The sequence below is a fragment of the Dermacentor albipictus genome, chromosome 1 (genome assembly GCF_038994185.2).
Source record: "Dermacentor albipictus isolate Rhodes 1998 colony chromosome 1, USDA_Dalb.pri_finalv2, whole genome shotgun sequence".
NCBI lineage: Eukaryota > Metazoa > Arthropoda > Arachnida > Ixodida > Ixodidae > Dermacentor > Dermacentor albipictus.
In genome coordinates, this window is record NC_091821.1 from 237,896,255 (window position 1) to 237,908,363 (window position 12,109).

Genomic DNA, 12,109 nt, shown 5'->3' on the forward strand with positions numbered 1-12,109 from the left:
CAAGCACCCACTGTAGCACCTGCTGCCTCTATGTGACACCATGGAACCATAGCTGTGCTACATCATTTGTGCTACTTGAGGCACATTGCATCATGTGGACTACATGTGGCATATGCTGTCTGTACATATGTAGCAACATGATATAGCTTCCCATGCAGCATGCCATGATTGTACAGAGAGAGTGGAAAAGGACCAATTGCAAATCACACTCACCATCTACTTGGTCAGGCGTAAACCCTTGGCCAAAGCCAGGCTGCTCCCAGTCAAACACCATTTGCTCATCACCCAAGTCATCCTCCTTGCCACTTATGGAGGGTGCCTGCGTAAAAGATTACAGGGATACTTCCAATACAACCCAGACAATGCAAATGCAGACCCATGAAACAAGCTGTGTTGCCAATCTGTCAAAAACAGTGTGAAGAGAAATTGCTTGATCTGAGCTCTATGTAGGCAACACGCCAATGAGCAAAAGGATGGATGACAGTACTGCCTTCCAACAAAGTTTATTTCAGAAAGAACCCCACATATGAAGAGCATGGCCTTGAGAGTAAAACCGATCAAGAGCAACAGCTAGCTCACAAAAATTCACTGATGGTACTGGGACATAGTCAGCAGAAAGAGGCCAGTGAAGTTACTTATGCAAGCAGCACAGCTCATTCCAAGACATCCAGACCCCAACCTGTACTAGATGCATTAAGTCTTTACACATCCAAGCACTTGCCAAAATGTTTACTCTAGTTGTAGCACCTGGCCAACCTCATGGACTAACTTCAAGGTTATGTTAAGTGAAAGCTGTGATGTACATGAATAGCAGCTAGAGTCACAACCATGACAGTGCAGCACTACGTGCCAGCTGACAGCTTTATGCCTGTAATAATCATGCTCATAAAATTCATTTTTATTTTAGTTGACGTTGCCCTTATGCACTATACCCCATTAACAATATATGTGAGTTGACAAACCATTTAGCTTGTTTGGTCATAAATGTTTCATATGCACTGTGATTTTAAAGTGATATGAACGACTAATGAACCTACCTTGCGATAGCTATAATGAGAAAAAGTGCATTCCATCCACACTGACAAGCCCATTACTTGCTTCAAGCCAGCATATGATGCAGGTGTTAGACGAGTCATAAAAGCTGGCTGCAAATGCTGGCTTGATGCACAGTAGGCTTCTCAGCAAAGCACACATGATGTTAAGCAGTATTTACTAATTTGTGACAGTCAACACTAGAATTAATGAGAAAAAGTGCATTCCATCCACAATGACAAGCCCATTACTTGCTTCAAGCCAGCATATCATGCAGATGTTAGATGTGTCAGAAAAGCTTGCTGCAAATGCTGGCTTGATGCACAGTAGGCTTCTCAGCAAAGCACACATGCATATTAAGCAGTATTTACTAATTTGTGAGTCAACACTAGGATTAATGAGAAAAAGTGCATTCCATCCACAATGACAAGCCCATTACTTGCTTCAAGCCAGCATATGATGCAGGTGTTAGACGTGTCAGAAAAGCTGGCTGCAAATGCTGGCTTGATGCACAGTAGGCTTCTCAGCAAAGCACACATGCATATTAAGCAGCATTTACTAATTTGTGACAGTCAGCACTAGAATTAATGAGAAAATGTGCATTCCATCCACAACGACAAGCCCATTACTTGCTCCAAGCCAGCATATGATGCAGATGTTAGATGTGTCAGAAAAGCTGGCTGCAAATGCTGGCCTGATGCACAGTAGGCTTCTCAGCAAAGCACACATGCATATTAAGCAGTATTCACTAATATGCGAGAGTCAACGCTAGAATTAACAAAAGTGCACACCAACTGCACTGACAAGCCCACTGCTAGCTTCAAGCCAGCATATGAAGCAGATGGTAGATGTGTCAGACAAAGCTGGCTTAATGCACAGTAGGCTTCTCAGCAAACCACACATGCATGTTAAGCAGTATTTCACGAGGGACTTCTCGCCATTTATTATGTTTCCAGAGAGCCTCCTCTAACTTCCCAGCAAGCATCAAGGTCGCACGCCAGCACCCTACAGATGCACGCGTGAAGGCTGGGCGGTTCTCCCCCCCCCCCCCCGCCCCTTCCCCCGGGGATGGAGGAGCGTCTGCAGCTATCAAGCAAACGCTCTGCCATCCCTGTGGTGAGTTTTGAGGGGCTGCAACGCCTGGCAAAAGCGTAATGTAGTGGTCACATCGCGTGCTCTTCGGGCCATGGAGAGGTGGATTTCTCCCTCGTGTTATTACCACTTAACATACACACAGAACTTTCCTGCCTCAATACAGCCATATGCAACTTGAAAATGCCTCAAATGCAGATTTAAGACTTTCTAAATAGTAGTTTAAACAGGAAATATGTTACCACACAGGCACATAAAGTAAGTGGAGCATAACACCAAGCTACAGCAAATCTTGCAGATACAGGTATGGCAATGAATGCAAGTGGAAAAAAAAAAATATATTTTTCTTTACTAATATCCCAACAATCAACTAACTTGCTCTATAAGAATCAGAGGGCAACTGGGGCTCATAGTAGGACAAACATTCTAATACCGGTGTCACATGTACTTTCGATCAAAATTCAGCCAATTGGGATCGAACTTCTTGACAGTGATTGCCTTTCTTCTGCAGTTTGCGCAAAGGAGTCAATTGCAATGAAGAAATTCTATCCCAATAGGGCCTGACTCCGATCTAAAGTGCACCGTGTGACAAATGGCCATCCTTTTTTCACCATTATGCCAAAATTTTCATGAATACATGAAGAAAGAAAAGCTGCCAACTGCATGGAATTTAACATGCAACTATGACGACACTGGTCCCACTTTCTAATGCTGCACATTTCTGAACCACAGTACCACTTTTTGGCAACCACACAACTTCAGTCACTTACGTGATGCTGGGTTAGATTGATAGTTGGCCAAAAATATTCCATAATGCAAAGGCCACTGATAATTCTCAAAAGCACACAATTTGTTATGCTTCCATTATGATAAAGGCTACAAGTGATGCTAACCATGGCAGAGAACTCCACAAATATAACAGCACACTCAAACATTACAATGTGCAGTACCAATGCTGAATGAGTTCTCACTCTGAAAGTTTGCACTGAATCATCAAACGCACTTGAAAACACGCACTTGGTGCAGAAAATGCCCTGTCATTGTATAAATGTGCTGTATCATTTGCTATCAATATTTTCAGCAATATCACCTGAGTTGTAACACCAGAGTGAATGCCAGAATCTGCCAGATAATTTCCTTGTTGCCAGAGAATGGTCTGTTCTTTGGGGTTGACTGGCACGTCACCAGGATTGGAGTAGTTGCCATGGCTCACTGCAAAAGGACGTCACGAAGTAAGAATATAGCACGGGTAATAAAGTGTTACTCACGTGCTCCTAGAAAACATGCAGTCTTTTTTTTTTTTTTAAAGTCCGAGATGGGTACTAGTTTCACCAGTTTAAAAAAACATGGTCCATCCCGAATTTATCCTTAGAAGCATGACGTTAAAGAAATGGACCACCGAAGACCAATGTGCATGCGTAACAACTTGCACTTCATTCATCCAACACTTCCGGTGAACAATTTTACGTCTAACTCACGAACGCAATCAATTATTGACGCTACACGACAGTAGTGCTAACATTTAATCCATCATCGCCATGCACACAGGATTTTGAGCAGGTCGCCACATGAACACGGAAGCCATTACGTTTCTGAACTTACTTGACCGCGCAGCAGGTTGTGCCCCCGACTGCATCTGGTAGCTCATTCCGGTCGTTCAGCTATCGCCTGAAACAAACAGATAAGGACATTAGTAATGATACTGAAAATACCAACACATGTTAGCTACAAGTTTCATCGAAACGAAACGCACTATGATCCAACAGTCCTCACCTAACGTACACTTTCACGCAACAGCACAAAGCTGCTTCGAAAAACAGTGGATGCACAGGCAAGCACATCAAGCAGCAGTCTTGCAGCTGTACTTGTGTATTAGTGTGCGTGCGCGCAATTCAGATTTTGAGCACTATTTGGGAAGACCGCTCTCCTAAAATGCATTTTTTCGCTATGCACAACGCTGATAAACAAAACAAAAAAATGCATAAGCTCCGAACGCATCACCACTCGGCGGCGGCCAGGCACAGCAAGTTGAAGCTTGCCACAGGAATGTAAAAGGAAAACAAAGGGGCAAAGAGGGTGAGCATACGACTACCGTTTAGTGTAAGCTTAAAACAGTCAACACGAGCAAACGTATTCCATACAAGCAAATAATAAACGACTTCACACACGCATTACAATGTTTAAAGCTATCCACATTACAACAGCTGGCGGCTGTCAAACAACCTGTTCGCCAGGTCTGCAACAAATAATGTTTAAACAGTCTCATTACAGTGCGTATAAATATCTGACTCCTAATACACTTTGGTAAGCGTCAGGCCGCCGGTAACAGCAAATTGCACAACGATAAAGCCCATTTATGTGCGGCGAGCGTAGGCCTACTGAAGGTATTTAGCCACAGTATCGAAACGTGAGCAACCCACGCGAACGGTAACAGGCACAAAAGTTCGAACCGGCAAACGGTAACTTCAACTTACCAGAGTTGAGGCAGCACAGCCTGAGGTAGCGCCTGAATGTTCGAAAAAGTCGATTATCGTTGGCGTTTCCGTTCAGCCAAAAATGGCGTCACGAAACCATCGCACACCAAAACTTGACCACGTGACCAAAAATATAACTGTAGCCAGCGCGCTCTAGTGGAACTAACAGAGATGTCTGAGAGGTGAAAGGCCCTTGCGGTGTAGACCGTGTAGGTGTAGGGACAACGTCGGCACTGCCTCCTTCGTAGAACCGCTGCGCGTGCGAAGAGAGTCCCTAATAACGCTTCTTTCTATTACTACTAATGAACAAATCGCAAGCTTTTGCTATTCAAAAATTCTTGAAACGGCTGTGTTACTCGTATTCCGCCCATTTATTTTCACACGCACAGCACAAGGAAGTATTTCCGGTGAGTCACGATTGGGCTGGCGTCCTGCGTGGCGCGGCTGAGCTCCTGTGTTTCAAACAAAATGTTTGAAGGCATCCGTGTCGCTCACCCCTTGCGATCCGATCACCGTAAAAACAATCGTGCGGCGTGCACCGAAAGCTGTGAATATGGCAAATTAATCCTAATTAGAATACAAAGAAGTATGTGAAGTAGTGAAGAGGTATTGTCCATATAGGCTATGTTTACATGAAACCGACGTGGGTGGGCCGAGTCGGAAGTCGGACTGACCGATCCCGACGCAACTGCGTTTACATGAACTCGCTTCTGATGATTCTCAACAACGACGGCACGCTGCGTCGAGCCGAGACATTATTTCGGTTCCCGCTGCCGTCTGCAAAGGCTCATTTTCGTGGGTCTTTTGATCTGGCTGGGTCAACCTAGCCCATGAAGTCGGGCCGACTCAGCCCGACCGGCAAGCATCTATTAGCCCCGAGAACGAACACGAGCGGCGCTGCGAGCGCCGCTCGCGTGACGTCAGGGAGGGGACTCGCGCCTGTCGTCTGCTACAGTTCGTGCGTTGTACGGGCGCTTTCTGCGGTGTTTTCGTTTGTTCGCCCTCGTTCTCTCTGCTTGTATACTTATGGTGGTCGTCTCAAATATATTTTTATGACGTCTTCCTTTGCGAACATTTATTCAAAGAGCTAATTTCTTAGACAACAATGCAGCTCTCGAAGGCAACGCTACAGTGCCAGCCGAAGCGACGCAGACCAGCCCATTGCGGGTTTTTCATACGCGGATAGACAATCGCAAAAGCATAGCCTATAGGAATCCAGTTATGATACCATACCTGCCGCGGTGCAACAAGTATGTCACAAAGCTGGCTATATATGACTACTACAGCAGTTACGTTGATTTTATTCCGCTAAAACAGGTTTGCTCACGACGAGTAGTTCATGGTATAATATCGAATTTTTGCATTTCCTCACAGAAACGCTCGGCAGTAGCACGGTGACTTAACTAATACTGGAGCTTAGATTCTACACGCCTCACTTGCTTCTTTAACTGCTTGTCAACATTAGGCGGTTCTTCACGTGTTTATTTTTTTTAAGCAGCGGAAATTTGAAGTAAAGTTAATGAAGGCTTACAGCTATTTACAGAGTACAAATAGGAATGTACCAATATATATTCCCTTTTCCGTGCTACACGTTCAACTCACCTCTTTAGAGCGCGTTTGTTAATGATTAATAATGCATGTTATGTTCCTCTTTTTTTGTCTATGTTACCAAGTGAATATCATTTATTTATTTCAATGCCGCAGTGTGTTTTGCATTGTTATCGTGGAAATATTTCACTGTGCTTTCATATATTGTATAACTGCAATGTTTTATGGCCACTATATAGATGTAATTTATATGGCGCTTGATGTGTTACCCCATGCAGCCATATTGTACCTAAGAGGGTGAGATTACCTCAAGCCGCGTCTGTGCGGCTTTTTTCCCTCATCCACCTCCATTTACCACTCCTCTGTACATGTGTGTGTGTAAACGGAAATTAATAAATCAAATCACATCAAACTCACTTGAGAAATTTACTGGTGCTTGTTGCTTAAGGAATATACATGACGAATCTGTTTGGCAAACTGACACAGGCTGCTCGGCCCAATTTTTTTAGTGAAGTATGCCTGCTGGACCACATAGCTGTAGCCAGAAACCAGTCGAAGCGTCAATGACTAGTAGTATGGGACATATTGAAGATATCGAAATTCCCCCTGTGGAGGGTCAGAAATCAAGTGAAAGTATATGCAAGGCTTGTGGTGCTTTCTTTATGAATGTTTGCGATTGGATTGGAGCAAACTTAAATTAGCCTGCAAGGTTCTCTTTTAAGTACCGACGAAGCGAATAGTTATCCGTTTGTATAATTAAATAACGCTGGATCGAGACATGGTGAGACAAAAGGTGCTTGAATTTTCCTTTTGTAGGCAATCTAAGCTGCGTAGTAGTAGCTCGAGAATACTTTAGCCATTCCAGTTGGCACTGTAAAAAAATGCTTTATGGTTTTAATTCGAAGTTGAAGTGAACTGATGGGTTTCGCGAACATAGCGTGCCTCGCCATACGGACAGTCGATTGCTACCGTTACGTGATCAGGGGTGGGCCATATTGTCGATAAAGGCTACTGAGGGCCACTATGATACATTTCATCACTTTCAATTGAGTGGCTGTCGATCTAAACAACGAAACTTTTCTCTCAGGTGATTGCTACTATGGTGTTTGTGAATTAAATATGTAAATACTCTACATGACACGCCGTCGTGTTAGCAGCCATGAGCAATTCGTTTTTTGGAGGCCTGTTTCAGAGGGGGATGAAAGTAGCAGCAAACATTTTCATAAGAAATGCGCGCCTAACTATTTTTTTACGCATTAATGAATGGCCATATTTGAATAGAACAACACAACAGAGTAATAGGAATCATGATGACAGCTTCGCTGGGCAGTGTCTTTCTAATATCGGATAACATGTTGACGCCAATTACCAAATTTTTCTTCCACGTAAAATGCAATACCTCTCATAGCTAAATACTAAAGGAATGTTAAGTGTTTAGCGAAGCATCATACACAACTTCGCGCGTTGAATTTGCAGATATTCTCTTTTTAGTCAAAATTTACCGATAGACACGGCGCATATATGCATTGCAAAACCTTGTAGACCCCTTTAACGCTACTTAGCTTGCGATATCCAAGTCGCAAAGTTTCTCGACTCACACGCTTTTGAAGAAGAAACTGTGGTTAAGGTACTGCAGCTGAAAGAAGCCGACTTATTCTTCAATACGTACGGCTCGAGCCACCTATACCCCAAGCATACACGAAGGGAACGAGCGCGCGCGGCAGCCGAGCGAGCCGGAGCGAGCGGCGTCCTGGCCGTGACGTCACTCGCCAGAGGGCGCCATTCCTCTTTCTCGGGGCTAATATTAACTCGACAGGCATATTCCAGACCCACTTCTGTCGGGTTCATGTACACACCCCGACAAACGGCTAGTTTTTTTTTTTTTCTTCTTCTTCTTCAAAAGTTCGTTTAACAGCACATAGAGGGAACTGTGGCTGACAGCTGCAGGTAAATGGGAAAGAAATTAAATGGGCTGTGAGAGTGTTGCGGTATTTGTACAGCAAAAAACATTGATTCACAGTGGAGGAAAAGGAAGGTTAATTACCAGCAAGTGTGTGGCCTGTAGGGTGAGCAACACAGCAACAAAGAACGTCAAGCGGAAAGTCGGATCGATGAGGCTGAAATAATCTCATGGGTGGCGGCAATGGAAAAGAATACTTAGGAGGGAAAAAAAGAAATCAGGAAAGAAACAACTTATGATAACTCAAAGGGAAGCTCATTATTTTTCGAAGCGAGATTAGGGATGCCTTAGAGCGCGCACCTATAAAAGCGATACAAGAAGGAAGAAGAAGCATATGTGCCTGCTGCGGTAAAGCTAGGGAAACGATCGAGCATGTTTTATTAGAATGTGAAGATATCTGCCCAGCGGTCGATTTAGGCGCGCACTACTGGACTCCTTGAAGCCCTTGGGTACAGTTGAACTAGAATATTCTAGTTCACTGTACCTTGGGTTCCGCGAGAGCAGGGGGAAAGTAAACGTGTCCGCAATAGAGATGTCAGAGGCGATTGGAAGATTGGTCGAAGAAAAGTACACTGTAAGAGAAGTTTGCAACCTTGGGGTGTATATCTGCCACACAACGATAATCATCATTTGCCTTAAATTGATGTGCATCCTTTCTTTAACGCTGCGAGCTCGGTACTTTCCAGTAACGAACAGCATGCGCGTTATCAGCATGACATAGCATTCCCGACAGGAAAGTAGCGGGCGCGTCGTTTTCAATAAAGGAAACGCATCAAGGCAGATGACGATTATCGTTGTGTGGCAGATATAAACCCCGAACGGTGCAAACTTTTTTTGGAGTGCTATAGGAAAACGATAAAAAACGTAGTCGTACAAAAACAAAGTTCACAATAGAGGGTCAGAAAATTTGGTTATGGGAATTCATTGCGTGTTTTCCTTTTCTTTTTTACCTACACACACTCTAAGAACAGTTTACACACTTTGGCGTGCCCCTTCTGCCACACAACGATAATCGTCATCTGCCTTGATGCGTTTCCTTTCTTTATCGCTGCGAGCCCGGAACTTTCCAGTAACGACGGCACGCGCGTTATCAGCATAAAACAGTTTACACCCTTTGGAGTGCCCCTTTTGCACGCTTACACTCTTAAAACGGTTGCACCTCTTGGGGTGTATAATTGTCCCACAATACTCTAAAACATTTGCACCCTTTGGGGTGTATATTTGTCCCACAACAATAATCGTCATCTGTCTTGCCCGCGTTTCCTTTCTTTAACGCTGCGAGCCCGGTACTTCCCGGTCACGAACGGCATGCACGTTATCAATATGACGCAGCATTCTCGACAGGAAAGTGACGAGCGCCGAGTTTTCAAGAAAGGAAACGCAAGCAAGGCGGGTGACGATTATTGTTGTGGGACAAATATACACCCCAAAGGGTGCAAACTGTTTTACACTCTTAAAACTGTTGCACCCTTTGGGGTGTAAATTTGTCCCACAACAATAATCGTCATCTGCCTTGCTTGCGTTTCTTTTCCTGAAAACTCAGCGCCCGCTACTTTCCTGTCCAGAACGCTGCGTCACACTGATAACGCGCATGCCGTTCGTGACTGGGAAGTACCGGGCTCGCCGCGTTAGAGAAAGGAAACGCGGGCAAGACGGATGACGATTATTGTTGTGGGACAAGATAAGCCCCAAAGGGTGTAAATTTTTCTAAGAGTGTAGAGTGAACAATACACACTCTTAAAACAGTTGCACCCTTTGGGGTGTATATTTGTCCCACAACAATAATCGTCATCTGCCTAGCTTGCGTTTCCTTTCTTGAAAACTCGGCGCTCGCTACTTTCCTGTCGAGAATGCTGCGTCACACTGATAACGCGCATGCATGCCGTTCGTGACATGGGAAGTACCGGGTTTGCAGCGTTAAATAAAGGAAACGCGGGCAAGACAGATGACGATTATTGTTTTGGGACAAGATACGCCACAAAGGGTGTAACTTTTTCTAAGAGTGCACTCTTAGAAATATTCAAAATTACTAAAATTAAATTACAATTACTAAGGCACAATGAAACTCAGTGGCTTAAGATCTAACACGGCAACCTCACTATCTTGCAGCGAGATGGATGGCTGGCTAACACATTAGTGAGCCTTTCTTTCTAATGTGATATGCCTCCATTAATTCATGTGAGAGCTTTTCACAGTGTGTGAACGGCAGAATAGTACTTTCAGAAACTGGATGACGCCCACTGCTGCAACAATGCACAGAAACGTGTGGATGCGCAAAAACCCTTAAAAGAACTATGGTACTTCCTTAGTCGAATGTTTAAGCACCTTCCAGACTGACTGATATATATTTTGTAGACTGCAAGAAAAAGGAATCGAATAAACAACATTTCGTGTGCAAGAGACAAACTGTATGCTATATTTCACTTTGCAGTCCTCCCTGCTCAGACACCCACTGTGAAGAATGTGCTTGTTTATTGCTTCACATATTCCCTTCAGCTTATTTTTAAATGAAAATGCAATCCTCTCCTGGAACTTAGAAGCCACCTTTTTCTGCCTGTGCGACAATTAATAGAGGGGATAATGGCAACTTTGTTCCGCTCTTGCTCCTTAAGCTTCTTCGTTGCACTTTAAGTTCCTTAATTAACGTGTTTCAAGAAACCACTGAAACTGAATAACCTGCCTCATTAAGCCTTGTCACCAGATTCCTTACACTTTCAAGGATAAGGTGAGTATAGCTCTTGGTTGGGGCATCTCTAATTGCGTGAGTGGCAATACTGTACTTAATTAATAAGTTTTGAATGGCTATAGACCTATAATCAAGAAGGGACTTAGAAGTTCTGGACTGATATCCCCAGCATACGTGATCCCACATAAAAGTAAGCCTGATATAAGAAGTTGCAGCACATTTTTTTTTCTGGAACTTCTAAAGTGAAGTTGAAACCTTGCTATTGCTCTCTAAATAGCTTCAGTACTTCGATGACAGCTCTGCGAAAGTTATCATTTGCTCATGAAAAACAAATAATCATCCACGTATCTGAAAATTTTAAGAGCAAGCCCACTCAGGTTTTGATTATTTTCTGGTCAACATAAATTAAAATATTACTGAGCACATGGTGCAACACGGTCGGAACCTGTGCAGATGCCAGCATTCTGGACACATATTTTACCTTCCCACCAGACCAAAATTGACCTTAAATAGAAATCAAGAAGCTCCAGAAAGTTTGCAACCAGAATTTTACACCTTTCAGCAAATTCCACCTAACCTGTTTGATCGTACGTGTATGCAGTCCTTAACAAACTGCAGGAGACGCACCTGCGGCAATGAATTGTATAGATCTTCTGCATCTATACTAAAGCCTGTCCATTTTCCCACCTTGTGCTCCTGCAGGAAGTGTACAGCAGTCTGAGAGCTGGGAGCAAGGCTCCCATGGTAGTTGATTCTCAGCCTGTCAAGGTGTGTCTGCAGAAATTCTGAAACATGAAGTCATGATTTATATTCCGACACAATGGTTCTGAAATGGATTTCCTAAGCTTGTGTGTTTTGCACTGAAGAAGACGCATAAAAGAAGACCTTTTTCCACCTTAACATCATTTGAGACTGTTGTCAAACCAAACTGATTCAACTTCATGACAGCTCAACATTTGATGGCAGCTATATTGGTATAAATTTCATTAAAATTTACGTCAGTGGCTGACACACCCTCCTCCGGAAAAGTGCTTTCCAACATGACAACACAATGCCCTTGTTTGTCTCCAAGAAACCAAGAAACCTCCAAGTTTCTGCCCCATACGTTAAGCACAGGTAGAAGGCAATGATTCTATGCTTGATTGCGCTATATATATATATATATATATATATATATATATATATATATATATATATATATATATATATATATATATATATATAGTAGGCAAAGAGGGTTTCTTCAGGCTACCTTTCAAACGTAAAAAAATTGAGTGGTGCTACAAGGTAAACAGAACAAGTATTTAATTTCGACAG

At 43.4% G+C, this 12,109-nt stretch overlaps 1 protein-coding gene across 2 annotated transcripts in view; it reads right to left on the reverse strand.

Annotated features, from left to right (window-relative positions):
- arm (armadillo) overlaps positions 1-4,757 on the reverse strand; it is a 54,752-nt gene extending 49,995 nt beyond the window's left edge. The window contains exons 1-4 of one of the 2 annotated variants that reach the window (XM_065430923.1): positions 4,599-4,757; positions 3,727-3,792; positions 3,215-3,336; positions 214-319 (exon numbers count right to left, since the gene is read on the reverse strand). In XM_065430923.1, the coding sequence (XP_065286995.1) occupies positions 214-319; positions 3,215-3,336; positions 3,727-3,772 (274 nt within the window). In that variant the 5' untranslated portion in view covers positions 3,773-3,792; positions 4,599-4,757. Of the gene's footprint in view, positions 1-213; positions 320-3,214; positions 3,337-3,726; positions 3,793-3,897; positions 4,298-4,598 lie in introns of those variants that run through there. The other variant, XM_065430924.2, reaches the window with a different exon arrangement.
- Between the last annotated feature and the right edge of the window lie 7,352 nt (positions 4,758-12,109).